The sequence below is a fragment of the Pan troglodytes genome, chromosome 6 (genome assembly GCF_028858775.2).
Source record: "Pan troglodytes isolate AG18354 chromosome 6, NHGRI_mPanTro3-v2.0_pri, whole genome shotgun sequence".
Classification (NCBI taxonomy): Eukaryota; Metazoa; Chordata; class Mammalia; order Primates; family Hominidae; genus Pan; species Pan troglodytes.
In genome coordinates, this window is record NC_072404.2 from 73389278 (window position 1) to 73407652 (window position 18375).

The 18375-nt window shown below is 40.1% G+C and overlaps 1 protein-coding gene across 1 annotated transcript in view; it reads left to right on the forward strand.

The window, feature by feature from the left end:
* Nucleotides 1-5728: 5728 nt before the first annotated feature.
* LOC451720 (integrator complex subunit 4-like protein 2) overlaps nucleotides 5729-18375 on the forward strand; it is a 115775-nt gene continuing 103128 nt past the window's right edge. The window contains 2 exon segments of the mRNA XM_063815929.1: nucleotides 5729-5895; nucleotides 17463-17583. Coding sequence (XP_063671999.1) covers nucleotides 5729-5895; nucleotides 17463-17583 — 288 coding nt within the window.

Here is an 18375-nt window from a genome sequence, read left to right on the forward strand (position 1 = left end):
TGTGCCACATTTTCTTAATCCAGTCTATCATTGATGGACATTTGGGTTGGTTCCAAGTCTTTGCTATTGTGAATAGTGCCACAATAAACATACGTGTGCATGTGTCTTTATAGTGGCATGATTTATAATCCTTTCGGTATATACCCAGTAATGGGATGGCTGGGTCAAATGGTATTTCTAGTTCTAGATCCCTGAGGAATCGCCACACTGACTTCCACAATGGTTGAACTAGTTTAGAGTCCCACCAACAGTGTAAAAGTGTTCCTATTTCTCCACATCCTCTCCAGCACCTGTTGTTTCCTGACTTTTTAATGATCGCCATTCTAACTGGTGTGAGATGGTATCTCATTGTGGTTTTGATTTGCATTTCTCTGATGGCCAGTGATGATGAGCATTTTTTCATGTGTCTTTTGGCTGCATAAATGTCTTCTTTTGAGAAGTGTCTGTTCATATCCTTCACCCACTTTTTGATGGGGTTGTTTTTTTCTTGTAAATTTGTTTGAGTTCATTGTAGATTCTGGATATTAGCCCTTTGTCAGGTGAGTAGACTGCAAAAATTTTCTCCCATTCTGTAGGTTGCCTGTTCACTGTGATGGTAGTTTCTTTTGCTTTGCAGAAGCTCTTTAGTTTAATTAGATCCCATTTGTCAGTTTTGGCTTTTGTTGCCATTGCTTTTGGTGGTTTAGACATGAAGTCCTTGCCCATGCCTGTGTCCTGAATGGTATTGCCTAGGTTTTCTTCTAGGGTTTTTATGGTTTTAGGTCTAACATTTAAGTCTTTAATCCATCTTGAATTAATTTTTGTATAAGATGTAAGGAAGGGATCCAGTTTCAGCTTTCTACATATGGCTGGCCAGTTTTCCCAGCACCATTTATTAAAAAGGGAATCCTTTCCCCATTTCTTGTTTTTGTCAGGTTTGCCAAAGATCAGATAGTTGTAGATATGCGGCATTATTTCTGAGGGCTCTATTCTGTTCCATTGGTCTATATCTCTATATTGGTACCAGTACCATGCTGTTTTGGTTACTGTAGCCTTGTAGTATAGTTTGAAGTCAGGTAGCATGATGCCTCCAGCTTTGTTTTTCTGGCTTAGGAGTGACTTGGCAATGCGGGCTCTTTTTTGGTTCCATATGAACTTTAAAGTAGTTTTTTCCAATTCTGTGAAGAAAGTCATTGGTAGCTTGATGGGGATGGCATTGAATCTACAAATTACCTTGGGCAGTGTGGCCGTTTTCACGATATTGATTCTTCCTACCCATGAGTGTGGAATGTTCTTCCATTTGTTTGTATCCTCTTTTATTTCATTGAGCAGTGGTTTGTAGTTTTCCTTGAAGAGGTCCTTCACATCCATTGTAAGTTGGATTCCTGAGTATTTTATTCTCTTTGAAGCAATTGTGAATGGGAGTTCACTCATGATTTGGCTCTCTGTTTGTCTGTTATTGGTGTATAAGAATGCTTGTGATTTTTGCACATTGATTCTGTATCCTGAGACTTTGCTGAAGTTGCCTATCAGTTTAAGGAGATTTTGGGCTGAGACGATGGGGTTTTCTAGATATACAATCATGTCATCTGCAAACAGGGAGAATTTGACTTCCTCTTTTCCTAATTGAATACCCTTTATTTCCTTCTCCTGCCTCATTGCCCTGGCCAGAACTTCCCACACTGTGTTGAATAGGAGTGGTGAGAGAGGGCATCCCTGTCTTGTGCCAGTTTTCGAAGGGAATGCTTCCAGTTTTTGCCCATTCAGTATGATATTGGCTGTGGGTTTGTCATAGATAGCTCTTATTATTTTGAGATACAGTCCATCAATACTCAGTTTATTGAGAGTTTTTAGCATGAAGGGTTGTTGAATTTTGTCAAAGGCCGTTCTGCATGTATTGAGATAATCGTATGGTTTTTGTTGTTGGTTCTGTTTATATGCTGGATTACATTTATTGATTTGCGTATGTTGAACCAGCCTTGCATCCCAGGGATGAAGCCCACTTGATCATGCTGGATAAGCTTTTTCATGTGCTGCTGGATTCGGTTTGCCAGTGTTTTGTTGAGGATTTTTGCATCGATGTTCATCAGGGATATTGGTCTAAAATTCTCTTTTTTTGTTGTGTCTCTGCCAGGCTTTGGTATCAGAATAATGCTGGCCTCATAAAATGAGTTAGGGAGGATTTCCTCTTTTTCTATTGATTGGAATCGTTTCAGAAGGAATGGTACCAGCTCCTCCTTTTACCTCTGGTAGAATTCGGCTGTGAATCCATCTGGTCCCGGACTTTTTTTGGTTGGTAAGCTCTTAATTATTGCCACAATTTCAGAGCCTGTTATTGGTCTATTCAGAGATTCAACTTCTTCCTGGTTTAGTCTTGGGAGGGTGTATGTGTCGAGGAATGTATCCATTTCTTCTAGATTTTCTAGTTTATTTGCGTAGAGGTGTTTATAGTATTCTGTGATGGTAGTTTGTATTTCTGTGGGATTGGTGGTGATATCCCCTTTATCATTCAATGAAACTTTTTACAAATAAAAACTTTACTACTTTACTCAAAACCCTGTTATACAAAACAGAGCTGATCTGCTAGGGAGTTAGAAGCCCCAACTGCTTACCTAACCCTTCCTTCTCAGAGTCCTCCCAGGGACCTTAAGGCTCAGGAGAACACAGCTGGAAAATCCCTGGACTAGATCCCTTAGGTCCCTTCTAGAATGTAACAATTTCTGAATCTTATATTGATAAATGGAGTGGAATTTCTTAAAAACAATTTTCAGGAGGCAATGCGGTTTTAAATACGTACGTATTGTATGCCATGCTGTAAGATATTGCTAGATACAGTGAGCAATAGGAAAAGGTAAACACAGCTCTTCCTTTAAGCAGCACACTTAGAAGAGTAAGAGGGGAACAAAAGAGCTATAACTTATATGTGATATTATATGTATTATATGTAATATAATATATAATATATAATTTATTGTTATAACACAACTCATACTACATAGAGATTGAAGTCAACAAGAATTTTCTCCCTAAAAATAACTACAGAGATTAAGAATAGCAAAAGGAAAATGAATGCGTATGTTTTAATTCTGCAAAAAGTTTGGGCACAGTGGCTCAGCCTGTAATCCCAGCAGAAGGATAACTTGAGCTCAGGAGTTTGAGACCAGCCTGTGCAGCATAATGAGACCTTGTATCTACAAAAAAATTTTGAAAATTAGCCAGGCATGGTGGCGAGCACTTGTATTCCCAGGTACTCAGGAGGCTGAGGTGGGAGGATCACTTGATCCCTGGAGGTCAACGCTGCAGTGAGCCACGATCAAACCACTGTACCCCAGCCTGTGTAACAGAGCGACTGCCTCAAAAATAATATTTGTCAAAATAGCTTGCCTTTGTATCACTGCCACATTGCTTGTCTGAAGCGAAGCTGACTCACTTTGTTATCATAAGTGATCTTACCAAAGACCAAGTTGTCCAGTTGCCTTGGAGTGTAGGTCGTGCGTTGCCAGTACCCTGGGGCTGTGTACAATGGCCAGGCTGAGGGGACCTTGTGGTTACCCCCATGGGACTTGTAACTTGTCAAGTGGGAAGGTGGTACCAAGTGAAGAAGGGTAGGGTCCTTGGTTTTGGCCTCACGTGGTTCTTCCCAGAATGAATGGTGAAAAAATTATAATTCTGCAGAAAAATTTAAATTCTATTTTGTTTACTTTTTGGATGGGAGATAGGTGTACACATGGCACTAAAATTCAAAAGGAACTTAAGGAGGCCAGGCACGGTGGCTCACACCTGCAATCCCAGCACTTTGGGAAGCCAAGGCGGGCAGATCACTTGAGGTCAAGAGTTCGAGACTAGCATGGCCAACATGGTGAAACCCCCCCGTCTCTACTAAAAATACAAAAATTAGCTGGGCATGGCGGTGTGTGCCTGTAATCCCAGCTACTTGGGAGGCTGAGGCAAGAGAATCACTTGAACCCAGGAGGCAGAGGTTGCAGTGAGCAAGGTCATGCCATTGCACTCTAGTCTGGGCAACAGAGTAAGACTCCATCTCAAAAAATAAAAATAAAAACAGCGGCTTCCTCTAGGAAGTGGGGCTGGAAGACTTTTACTTTTTCTGTTATACTTTTGTACTATTGCAAGTTTTAAAATCATGTATTTCACAGTAAATCCAGAAGAAATTATGCACTTAATTTTTCTGGGTGAATTGTGTTATAGAGGTAATAGAGGATTATTAAATCATAGGATACACGGAGAGGAGTTTAGTGTGATAAGATCCAAACAGATTGGCAAATTTCGAAGAACTTTACTGCTAGGCCAACACGTTTAGATTCCAAAATAGAACAAACATATTTAGAAGCAATATTCTGGCCCTTTAACAGTTTATTCTGTTTGTTTTTCCTTCTTTGATTACTTACAGTTGCAATACCTTTTAAAGACATTTTATCTCTTCCTTATTCCAAATTTAAATTAATACATAGAATATGTATATTTACAAAATATGTTAACTAAATGAATTATTTTTGAATTATTTTGAGACTTTCTAAAATAGTTTAAAGTATCTTGAGTTGTCATGAAACTAACTTTGAAAGGTGCTGATTTAAAGTGACAATATTTGTGGCCATGCAAGAAAAGAGGCACTGGACATTTTAATAAGCAGTTTAATAGAATTTAAATATATGACATCCAATTACCGACAGAATACAAAGCATCATAAAGTATGATTTGCAGACATATTTTATAAATTGGAACCCCTTAAGGATTCATGGCATTTGTGTAAAATGTGTGGTCGTTAACACATTTTAATACATTGATTCTATTGTGGAAGGTCGTGTGACATGGAATGTTAAACAATTAAAATGGTCAAATGTACTTCCATGTTTATGTGATTTGCATTCATAGGAAGAAAATGGGTAATGCCGAAGGAACATTGGCCTAGAGAAGCTTACTGAAGCAAGGGAATTTGGAGTGAGACTTTCTCCCGCTGCGGCTTTCTGCCCCCACACCGCGGCTTTTGCAGCTTTTTGCCTCCGCCGCCGCGGCGTTTTGCCCCCGCTGCCGGGGCTTTTTGCTCCCCCGCTGCCGGGGCTTTTTGCCCGCCGCGGCTTTTTGACCCCGGCTGCCGCGGCTTTTTGCCCGCCGAGGCTTTTTGCCCCCCTTTGCCGCGGCTTTTTGCCCGCCGCGGCTTTTTGCCCCCCGCCGCCGCGGCTTTTTGCCCCCCGCCGCCGCGGCTTTTTGCCGCCGCGGCTTTTTGCCCCCCGCCGCCGTGGCTTTTTGCCGCCGCGGCTTTTTGCGCCCGTCGCCCTGGCTTTTTGCCCTCGCGGCCGCGGCTTTTTGCTCCCCGCCACCGCGGCTTTTTGTGGTTTTTTTGCCCCAGCTCCCACTGCTTTTTGTCCCCCCACCGCCGCGGCTTTATGCCCCCGCCCCGGCGGCTTTCTTCCACCGCGGCTTTTTGCCCCGCCGCCGCGCATTTTTGCCGCCGCGGCTTTCTGCCCCCGCCGCCGCGGCTTTCTGCCGCCGCGGCTTTCTGCTCCCGCCGCCGCGGCTCTGAGGGCGGGAGCGGCAGACTCCGCTGCCAGCTCTACTGGCGTCCTGGCAAGGGCAGCGCCGAGGAGCGCTCCCGGTCCAGCTCTCCCGGCTCGGGGGTTCCTTGCCTAGGCGCCCGAGCCCCGGGCTCCCTGCCTCGGCCGCTGTGGCCTGCATAGAGCGGCACTGTGCGCGGAGGCAATGGGAGAGAAGAAGGAGGGCGGTGGCGGGGGTGATGCAGCGGCCGCTGAGGGTGGCGCAGGGGGCACGGCCAGCCCGGGGCTGCAGCAGTGCGGGCAGCTCCAGAAGCTCATGGGCATCTCCATTGGCAGCCTGCGCGGGCTGGGCACCAAGTGTGCTGTGTCCAACGACCTCACCGAGCAGGAGATACGGACCCTGGAGGTAAGGGGTTTGGGGACCTGGGCTGGGCTCGAGGAGCGGCCCGGACACCTCCCTTGAGGCCCCAGTTCACTCCTGGCCGAGTTGCATCCTTGAGCCCGCGTCGCGCCCTTGGAGGCTTCCCCTCCCTCCTGCACTCGCTGATGTGGCAGCCGAGGGACCCGGGACCAGCCCTCACCTTGGGCAGGATTTGTGGGGCGGGTGCTTGGTGGGAACTGGGATGGAGGCTCTAGGGTCCCGTGGGGCGAGGGGGGGGGGTGGGTGGGCTGCGCACGGACATCCCCTTACCCCCCGAATTTCCATCTGGTCCAGCCCTCTCATCTTGTAGGTGAGGAAACCAAAGGCCTGAGGGGGAACTGACTTGCCAGGAACCCCTGTTAAGGAGAATTAACAAAGTGTGGTTATTAAAGGAGAACTGAGTTGGGAGTCAGACCTGGAGTCCCACACCCTTGGTTAAGTCATTATACTACCTTGAGTCTGGCCTGTTGACTGAGGGTGAGCCACTCCAGCCTCGTCTGATTGTGGGGTCTTGACCTCAAGGGGTTTCGTGAGAAGCAAATGGGTTTGCTTTCCTAGCTCTGTCCAGTACCTTAGGGACCCTGAGGACTGAAGAGATTCTTGGAGAGCCATCTGGTGTATGTCATGGGTGGGCGTTTCTTGAAGGTCTGTCTGCCCAGTGGGCTGGCTCAGCCCGAATGAACTGTCTTGAATCTTTGGAGTTGTGTGTGTACTTTTAAGGGCTTCTCATCCTTGCACCAAAAGATCCCCTGGAAATTAGGTGGGAAAACCTTACCTTTTGTGGGGCCTTGTGTTTGTCTTAAAAGTTCATGCACATGGCCAGGTGTGGTGGCTCCCACCTGTTATCCTGTCCTGGATCCCTTGAGTCAAAGAGTTTGAGACCAACCTGGACAATACAGTGAGACCCCATCTCTACAAAAGATAAAATATTAGCCAGGGGTGGCTGTGCGCATCTGTAGTCCCAGCTAGTACTGTGGCTGAGGCGGGAGGAGCACTTGAGCCTGCACTGAGCTGTGATCTCACCAGTGTACTCCAGCCTGGGCCACAGAGCAAGACCTTGACTCAACAACAACAACAACAAAAATTCTTGAAGATTTTGCATTCTGTCCCACTATCCATTGGTTTTCATGTCAAGATAATGTGAGAAATTCTTTACAATTGCTTCCAGAAGGAATAGCCTTTTGATTTAGTGCACAGGTGTCCAGTCTTTTGGCTTCTCAGGCCCACATTGGAAGAAGAATGCTCCTGGGCCACACATAAAATACACTAATGCTAACAACAGCTGATGAGCTTAAAAAAAAAAAAGGTTTGTGCAGAATTTTGATGATACCCACGACCAAAGATAGGCGGAAAAGTCCTTGTAGTCACAGGGTTGGACACGGCTGATCTAGTGTCTTGTCGTCCGTTTCGGCTTTTTCCCTGTTTCCAGAAGGCAGGTAGAGATGTAGAGACGTGCTCTCAGGACAGCTGTTGAGATAAAAAAAATTCGTTGTCATTTATTCCCAAGGACAGCTGTTTGTCATTTGCATTGAAAAAGTCTCCATTCAAACTGCTGTCACATATAAAATCTATTTATATAAGTCTGTATTTTTCTGTTGTCTTGGCCTTTGTGGGCAGTAGTGTGTTTTAACCGAGCAAACTGTCCTTCCAAATAATGAAGCCGAAGTCAGCCTGCCTGCTTGCCATTTTTCTTCCCCTTCCATTTTTCTAACCTCAGGATGGTTGTAAGAATGAATTAAGATTTGTGTTTAAGGCCGGGCACAGTGTCTCAGGCCTGTAATCCCAGCACTTTGGGAGGCGGAGACGGATGTATCACTTAAGCTCAGGAGTCCAAGACCAGCCTGGGCAACATACTGAGACTCCGTCTTGTATAATTAAATTAAAATTTAAAAAAAGAAGAGAAAAAGACCTGTGCTTAAAATTTAAAAAAAGGGGGGAAAGTGTAATGCAAAATGTGGACTATGCCAGCCATGATTGGGAAAAATAATTTTTCATACAGCATTATCTGTAGACTTGTATTAGCAGCATACTGGTCATAAGCGTTTTGCTTTCCTCAAATATGATGAGGTAAGCTACTTTAAAGTGTGGTGGGGCTTTCTTCCACGTGGCTCCTGGAGGTGTTGAGTCCCAATTTAGCCAATTAATTTGGGTTTAGTTTTGATATGGATAAGGGAGACCAGCTTCATTCACGGTGCACACACAGTTTTGCCAGTAAGGAAAAAAAAAGCCACCTGAATGTTCCTACTCATTAGATGCTATCTGGAGAGCTCCTACCCCACCCCCACCAAGGCCCGGGCCCTTAAAAAGACTCAATGCAGCCTTTCTGTATCTCATACTGTATTCTTCAAGATGCTCCTGTGAAAGAAAGTTGTGCTGCACCAGCCATCTCCCTCCTGAAGATCCCTGCGGATGAGGATTTGTGTTTTAAAGGTTCTGAGAAGTCCTGCAACAACAGTTCTCAAACTTATTTGTCCAGGGGATCTTTTCTTCCACTGAACATAGTTGGGGAGACACGGCCTTAAGCCTTGAGCAGAGAAAGAGACAAGAAACTGTTGGCTCACTTACAACCAAGTGTTGTGTTTATGTTTCAGGTTTTTATGAAACTGAGGTGCTGTTTGAGGTTCTAAATCAAACTGGGTGGTTGAAGAGAGGCTGGTATCCCTGTAGACTTAGCCAGCCATGAGAGGTTGCCTTTTGTTGAAGGAGGTGTTTTACAAAGGGAAATAGGGTGTCTCCTGGGCATCACATTAGTACTTAAATACATGTATCACTGAAATGAAATGAAATAATCAAATGATCAAATGAAGAAACGTAATGATGAAATGAAGAAATGAAATGATGAAATGAGATTAGATGAAATGATGAAATCGAATGATGAAATGAAATAATGAAATGATGAAACAAAATGGTGAAATGAAATGAGGAAATGAACTGATGAAGTGAAATAATGAAATGAAATGATGAAAAGATGAAATGATGAAATGAAATGATATGAAATGATGAAATGATGAAGTGAAACAATGAAATGAAATGATGAAATGAAAAGATGATGAAATGAGGAAATGATATGAAATGATGAGATGAAATGTAATGAAGTGATGAAGTGAAATGATGAAATGATGAAATAATGAAATGAAATGATGAATTGATGACATGAAATGATGAAATGACAAGATTAAAAGGTGAAATGAAACGAAATGATTAAATGAAATGACGAGATGAAAAGATGAAATGATGAGATGAAATGAAATCATTAGATGAAATGATGAAATCATGAGATGAAGTGAAATGATGAAATGAAATGATAAGATGAAATGAGAAATGGAATGATGAAATGGAATGATGATGAAATGGTGAAATGAAGTGAAATGAAGTGATGAAATGATGAAGAAATGATATGAAATGATGGAATGAAATGATGAAATGAAGTGAAATAATGAAATGATGAAATAAGGAAATGAAATGAATTGACAAAATGAAATGATGAATGATGAAATGAAAAAATGAAATGAAATAATGAAATGAGATGAAAAGATGCTATGAATTGATGAGATGAAATGAAATCATGAGATGAAATGATGAGATGAAATCATGAGATGAAATGATGAGATGAAGTGAAATGATGAAATGATGAGATGAAATGATGAGATGAAATGATGAAATGAAATAATGAAAAGATGAAATGATGAGATGAAATGATGAAATGATGAAATAGAATGATGAAATGAAATGATGAAATGGTGAAATGAAATGAGGAAATGAAATGAAATGATGAAGTGAAATGATGAAATGAAATGATGAAATGAAAAGATCAAATGAAATGATATGAAATGATGAAGTGAAGTGAAATGATTAATGAAATAATGAAATGATGAATTGATGAAATGAAATGATGAGATGAAAAGATGAAATGAAATGATGAAATGAGATGAAAAGATGAAATGAGATGAAATGAAATGATGAGATGAAATGAAATCATGAGATGAAATTATGAAATGATGAGATGAAATGAAATCATGAGATGAAATGAAATCATGAGATGAAATTATGAAATGATGAGATGAAGTGAAATGATGAAATGAGGAAATGCAATGATGAGATGAAATGATGAAATGAAATAATGAAATGAAAGGATGAAATGATGAGATGAAATGATGAAAGGATGAAATGAAATGATGAAATGATGAAATGAGGAAATGATAAGTCAAATGATGAAATGATGAAATGGAAAGATGAAATGATGAAATGATATGAAATGAAATGATATTAAATGATGAAATGATGAAATGAAGTCAAATGATGAAATGAAATGAAATGAATTGATGAAATAAAATAATGAAATGATGAAATGAAATGATGAAATGGTGAAATGAAATGAGGAAATGAAATGAAGAAATGAAATGATGAAGTGAAATGATGAAATGAAAAGATCAAATGATGAAGAAATGATATGAAATGATGAAATGAAGTGAAATGATTAATGAAATGATGAAATGATGAATTGATGAAATGATGAGATGAAAAGATGAAATGAGATGAAATGAAATCATGAGATGAAATGAAATCATGAGATGAAATTATGAAATGAGATGAAGTGAAATGATGAAATGAGGAAATGCGATGATGAGATGAAATGATGAAATAATGAAATGAAAGGATGAAATGATGAAAGGATGAAATGAAATGATGAAATGAGGAAATGAAATGATGAAATAAGTCAAATGATGAAATGATGAAATGGAAAGATGAAATGATGAAATGATATGAAATGAAATGATGAAATGATATTAAATGATGAAATGAAGTCATGATGAAATGATGAAATAAGTGAAATGAAATGAATTGATGAAATAAATGAATTGAGATGAAAAGATGCAATGATGAAATGAAATGACGAGATGAAAAGATGAAATAAAATGAGATGAAATGCAATGATGAGATGAAATCATGAGATGAAATGAAATGAGATGAAGTGAAATGATGAAATGAAATGTTGAGATGAAATGATGAAATGAAATAAAAGAATGAAATGAAATGATATGATGAAATGAAATGATGCAACAAAATGATGAAAGGATGAAATAATGAAATGAGATGAAAAGATGAAATGAGATGAAAAGATGAAATGGTGAGATGAAATCATGAGATGAAATGATGAAATGATGAGATGAAGTGAAATGATGAAATGTTGAGATGAAATGATAAAATGAAAGAATGAAATGAAATGATGAGATGAAATGATGAGATGAAATGATGAAACGAAATGATGAAAAGATGTAATGAAATGAGGAAATGAAATGAAATGATGAAATAGATGAACCAAAAATACTTATTCATTTTTTTTCTTGGCATCCTTCTAAGAGTATTTTAGTGAGGTTAATTTCTAAAACTAAATTGCTATTCAATGACTTTACAGTTGGCCTTTGCACCACAGGGGTTTGAACTGTGCAGGTCCACTTAGCAAAACCAACAATTCTACATCCTTCTCCATACCCTGCCCATGAAAAGGATGAGGATGAAGACCTGTTTGATCATCTACTTCCATTTAATAACTAGTAAATATATTTTCCTTATGATTTTCTTTTTCTTTTCTCTGGCATGTTTGTTAAGAATACAGTATATAAGAAATATAACATTAAATATGTGTTAATTGACTGCTTGTGTTATTTGTAAGGCTTACAGTAGGCTATTAGTAGTTAAGTTTTGGGGGAGTCAAAGTTATAGTGGATTTTCTACTGTGCAGGGGGGCCAGCACCCCAACCTCCGTGTTGCTTAAGGGTCAACTGTACATGTTATTTCCTTTCCTGTAAGAGAAAAATGATGAGAAGGTCTTTTCTCCAATAAGTGTATTCAAAATGTAGCAGACTTGAAATGTGTTGGCGCCACCATTTTGCGTCTCACTTTGAAAACTTATTATTAAAAATCGTACTAAAGCCTTACTTTTCCAACCTTAGAAAAAATGTTACAAAGAAAAGGAGTGAAACCATGCTAGTTTGCCCTGAAATTTGAAATTATCTTGTAAAAATATATTTTTACATTAATTGCTTCCAAAATAGAGATCAGTTGCATACAAATGGCAGGTCACCCTAATCCACCCTATGACTGCACTTAGATTCGTGAGGAATTGTGCCATCTAGAAAGGACAGAGAAGAGGAATAGAGTGCTCTGCGTCTTGAAATATAAACATGCACATAGCCACATGCTTTGATTCTGTTATCACTGTGTACTTACTGCTAGGAAGAGGGCGTGTTTGTGTATTTTTATGCTAATTATTATGCAAGTTGTTAATGATTTAGGCTTTCAGAACCATATAAAGGATTTTTCCTTTCAGATATAAACTATCTTGCATTGTTCTTCTGATCATATGAGGGATAAATTTGCCTAAATATTCTTCAGACCATAATGTTATGTCCATATAAATGCCAGTAGCAAGAGTAGAATCAATCACAACTGCCTTTGTAATTATTAAAAGCATGTGTGCCTATAAGTAATTGGCATTTTATATAATCAAGAATCTTTGATATAATAATCTCTCAACTATTTGAAACATGGCTCACATATATTAATTTTATATGCAAATATATGTATAATATCATTGTATATGAAACTAAATTTTGGACTTTAGAACAGCTACTTAGAATCTTGACTTAAATGTCCACAGTAATATTTGACTTAAAAAAATTTAGCACACTGTCACTATGATGAAAAAAATTACTATAAAATTATTTTAAAAATTTTTCCACCCTAACGTTTAGAACATTCTCACATTTGTGGTTAAAACTTATTGTGATTGTTCCTAGAATTTAGATAAAAAATGTTCCAGAAAGTTTGAAGAGAAGCACTTCAGTCAATTTGTATTTGTTCAAGCATGAAGAAATGGCATTTCATTGACATTTTAAAAACTATTCAGATTCCCTCTTTGAATTCAAGTGTTTCAAAGATATCTTATTTTTAAATACCAAAATAGGAATAGAATATGAAGGGCTGGTTATGAGTAATATGATACACTTTTATGAGAGGATGAGATTACAATAACAATAGCTCCTCTCATAGAATAGCCAGCAAGTCTCCACTAAATAACAGTGCCTTGATTTTATAGATGTTTAATCTTGGATATTGAGTTCATGTGAACCATTGGTAGACATAGGAGTTTATTAAAGAATTATATAATATCTTTCAAGTATTTAGAATAGTGTTGAAATTAAGCTTGCATCCCCACGATTTTCAGAGGTGCTGATGCCTAATAAACTCAGCCCCTTGCATGCCAAAATTGGCTTAAAGCCCACCCGTTACCCAAGCTACACTTCAAGCATCAAGGCTCAAAAATGTAATTTTAAATATGCAAGAGTTTGAGGAATTCACTACTCACACTTTCTTGAACAGTCTATCCAAGTGCATCAAGTAAAATGTGAGTAAAGAAATTTTGACCAAAGGATTGATAGTAATGTTGAATACGTTTAATAGTAGATCTAAGATTAAAAGGTGAGAGTGAGGGTGAGAAGAGTGTATGAATGCTTTGTGTTCTGACAAAGAGAATGTAGCACCCATGTCCTACCTGCTCAGTTGCATTGCCAGTGCCCACGGTAGGCTATTTTATCCCAGTTTTTAGGTTTTTTTGTTTTGTTTTGTTTTTTTCTTTTCAGGAGAGTTAGTCCAAGACCAATAACTCCATAACTGGTAGAATTGGAAGACTTCAATAGTGCTTAACATTTTGTACATAGCTTTATAACAGTTTTCTTTTTCTTTTTTTCTGAGAGATTCTTTTCAATATACCCAATCATGGTTGAACTCAAAGTCATTGCTTATTTAAAATCTACAACTGCTGACGTTTTGTATCCTTCACATTCCAGGTAATTGGTTTTTTTGTGCATTTTCTGTATTTTTCTCCATCAGTCTGCCTAGATATTTGTTAGATTTAATATTTTAATATTTTTCTGAAAAAGTGAGCTTTTGCAGTTTTAAACATATACTCAGTTGTTTTAATTCTGCTTTTTCATGTACTATTTCCTCGTTTTTTTGTTTGTTTGTTTTTTTTGATACTATGTGGGAAGCCAAATAATTTAAAGGAAACTTGGATAGTAAGGACTCAGAGGAACGGAAGTTAGTTGGCTGATTCAGATGTTTGGTGGCATAAGACTCTGTTAGTAATCTAGGCAAGCAGTAATGACAGCATCAAGGGAGTGAGGATGGACTGATAGTGTAGAATTTAAGATATAAGGTAGAATTTGCTTCCTTAATGAGTTCAGGTTTGCGTGTGTTGGGTACAAAAGTTTGATGGGACATCCATGAAGAGAATTCCAGCCATAAGTAGTTAAAAAGGGTCTGGACATCAGGAGAAATCAGAGCTAAGGGTAGGTATTCTGAGCCATCAGTATTTAGGGAGTATGGGGCTACCCAGAAAGAGTGAGTGGATTGAAACAGAGGCCAATGATTTCAGACCAAGGTAAACAGACGTGTGCGCTTTGATTTTTACGGGGGGAGGAAAAACCCATAATTGGTGTTTGAGCCTGTGAGAACAGTACTGTGGGCTCCCAGCATGCTTTGCTGGGTTTTATCTGTTCTAGATGTTTTTATGCCGTCAGTCTGTGATTCTCCTTCCAGACGTGGGGTAGAGTGCATAGTCAGAATATAGCCAGAGCAGCTGACAGAGGTCAAGATTCATTTTTAAGCAAAGATTCAAGAAGTTAAAACCACACACAAGTGTTTTACTGGGCATCCTTATCCAACTACCCTATATCTTCACTTTGAAAATAGTTTAAACATTGCCTGAGAGGACACAGAACTAATAGACTTTTGGAATTCTTCTTTGCAGGCCTGTAAATTACTCTCTGATGACTATGAACAAGTGCGCAGTGCTGCAGTCTAATTTATCTGGGTTGTCAGTCAGCTCTATCCTGAAAGGTCAATGTGGGTGTAAGCTGGCTTTTGTTGATTGTGAAGCCGTTTTCCTCTCCTCTCACCATGCAAAAAGCCCACTTCTAGAAAAGAAATGTTGGTTAGATTTTTGGAAGGCAATGGGGAGTAAGGGAAAAGCACAGGCCCTGAAAATCAGATTGCCTGGTCCTCATTTTTCATCTCTGATAGGAGCTTTCTGTACACCTTCGGAAAGATACTTCACTTCTTTTGTCCTAATCTTCTCATCCATAAGTGAAGAAATTGGAATATCTTTCTTAAATGGTTTTCAGTACTTTACAAAAAAATCTTTAAAATTGTTTGGGACCCATTTTAGTTTGGCTTGCGCCAAATGCCAGACAAAGATACCAGATGAGTTTGAGAATAATGATCTCTTATGTAGTTTTCCTGGTTAAAAATATTTTCACAGCAATTAAATTAACCACAGTGATTCTTTGAGGAGGTAGGCAATATTATTTATTATATTTTGTAAGATAGAATATTATAAATATTCATCTTTTATTTATAAATATTTATAGAATATTTTATTTTTCCTTGTATAGGAAAAAGAGGTGTTTTTTCCTCTTCATTAAACTGCCAAAATTTGAAAACCAGAATGGATTAATAAACCCGTAGGAGTAGGCTCCATTTGTAGTAGACTCCTTTTCAGGACTTAGACACATACAAAGAAAAGGGCTAATTGGAAATTGTCTCTTCTTTTAGGACTGGATTGATAAGTAAGTTTTATATTGATTTATTCTGAGATTTAATGTATTTATAGAAGTTCAGTCTGGACACGGTGGTGCCTGTAATCCCAGCACTTTTGGAGGCCGAGGTGGGCGGATCACCTCGGGTCAGGAGTTCAAGACCAGCCTGGCCAACATGGTGAAACCTCATCTCTACTGAAAATACAAAAATTAGCCGGGCATGGTGGCACACGCCTGTAATCCCAGCTACTAGGGAGGCTAAGGCAGGAGAATCGCTTGAACCCGGGAAGTGGAGATTGCAGTGAGCTGAGATCGCACCACTGCACTCCAGCCTGGGTCACAGAGCAAGACACTTTCTCTCAAAAAAAAAAAAAAAAAAGAAGAAGAAGAATTTCAGTTACAGAAGATAATAAACTTAAGGATATGAAATATTCGGTGGAAGCTAGTTTTTTATAATTTCATAAATCTTTGAACCTTTGGTGGGTTACGTACTTTTTTTTAAGGCAGAGTCTTGCTCTGTGGCCCAGGCTGCAGTGCAGTGATGTGATCTCGGCTTACTGCAACCTCCAGCTCCTGGGTTGAAGCAATTCTCATGCCTGAGCCTCCCAAATAGCCGGAATTACAGTTGTGCCCCACCACACCCAGCTCATTTTTTGTATTTTTAGTAGAGATGAGGTTTTGCCATGTTGGGTAGGCTAGTCTTGAACCCCTGGCTTCAGGTAATCTGCCCACCTCAGTATCTCAGTGTGCTGGGATTACACGCCTGGCTGAACCTTTGGTGGGTTACACACTTTTATTCAATACATTGAAAATTTGCACCTGATTGCAGTGGCTCAGCCCTGTAATCCTAGCACTTCGGGAGGCTGAGGCGGGCAGATTGCTTGATCTCAGGAGTTTGAGATCAACCTGGGCAACATGGTGAACCGTCTCTACTAAAAATATAAAAAATTAGCTGGGTGTGGTGGCATGCTTTTGTAGTCCCAGCTACTCAGAAGAGTGAACTGGGAGGATCACCTGAGCCCAGGAAGTTGACACTGCGGTGAGCAGTGCTCATGCCACTGCACTCCAGCCTGGGTGACAGAAGTGAGACCCTGTCTCAAAAAAAAAGCATAATTTGCAATGCAACTGAAAGAGTTGGTTTGTACTCCTAGAGTGATTTGTTTATTTCAAACTGTATTTAATCATTCTAGGATTTGAACTATTCAATTATCATTTTTGTGTGTGTCAGTCTTCATTGACTGCTCTCAGTTTATTGAGCCTGCAGCCTTACTTACTTATGTATTTATTTGTTTATTATTATTATTATTATTTGAGATGGAGTCTCGCTCTGTTGCCCAGGCTGGAGTGTAGTGGCACTATCTCGGATCACTGCAACCTCCACCTTCCAGGTTCAAGCGATTCTCCTGCCTCAGCCTCCTGAGTAGCTGGGATTGCAGACATGTGTCACTGTGCCCGGCTAATTTTTATATTTTCAATAGAGAGGAGGTTTCACCATGTTGGCCAGGCTGGTCTCGAACTCTTGACCTCAAGTTATCCACCTGCCTCAGCCTCCCAAAGTGCTGGGATTACAGGCGTGAGCCATTGCACCCAGACTATTTATTTTTTGAGACAGGGTCTTGCTCTGTCATCCAGGCTGGAGTGCCGGGGTGTGATCTCAGCTGACTGCAACCTTCACCTCCAGAGCTAAAGTTATGTTCCCACTTCAGCCTCCCAAGTAGCTGGGACTATCAGCGCATGCCACCATGCCTAGCTAATTTTTGTATTTTTTTTGTAGAGATGAGGTTTTGCCATATTGCTCAGGTTGGTCTTGAACTCTTGGGCTCAAGCAATCTACCTGCCTGGGCCTCCCAAAGTGTTGGGATTATAGATGTGAGCCACTGTGCATGGCCTGAATCTGCAGGCTTAGATTCATGTTTTGTTCTAAGTGATTTCATTTCTTTTCTTTTAATGTAGCATTGTCCCAATTCCTTCTTCTAATGAAGAAATACGCTTAGTTGATGATGCGTTTGGAAAAATTTGTCACATGGTCAGTGATGGCTCTTGGGTGGTTCGTGTTCAGGCAGCAAAACTGTTGGTAAGTTATACTTTTTATGTATGTATGAATGCATGTATATATTTATTTATTTTCTTTTCTGTAGAAATGAGGCCTGTGTGGCCCAGGTTGGTCTCAAACTCTTGGCCTCAAGCAGTCCTCCTGCCTCAGCCTCCCAAAAGACTGGGATTATAGGCTGGGTGCGGTGACTCACACCTGTAATTCCAGCACTTTGGGAGGCGAAGGCGGGTGGATCACGAGGTCAGGAGATTGAGACCATCCTGGCCAACATGGTGAAACCCCGTCTCTACTAAAAATACAAAAATTAGCTGGGGCATGGTGGCGCACGCCTGTAATCCCAGCTACTTGGGAGGCTGAGGCAGGAGAATCGCTTGAACCCGGAGGTGGAAGTTGCAGCGAGCCAAGATCACGCTGCTGGACTCCGGCCTGGTGACAAGGAGAAGACTCTCATCTTAAAAAAAGAAAAAAAAAAAGGCTGGGATTATAGATGTGAGCCACTACACCCAGCCAATAATCCTTTTTTTAAATGAACACATTGCTTGTTAAGTTTTTACAAACATTTTGAGAAACTACAGATGGGGCAGTGTGACCTGAATTTAAAACCCCAGAATTTCTTTTTCTTTTTCTTTTCTTGAGACAGGGTCTTCCTCTGTTTCTCAGGCAGGAGTGCAGTGGTGCAGTCACGGCTCACTGCAGCCTTGACCTGCCAGGCTCAAGCGATCCTTCCACCTCAGCCTCCTGAGTAGCTGGGACTACAGGCATGTGCCACCCTGCCTAGCTAATTTGTATTTTTTGTAGAGATGGGGTCTTGCT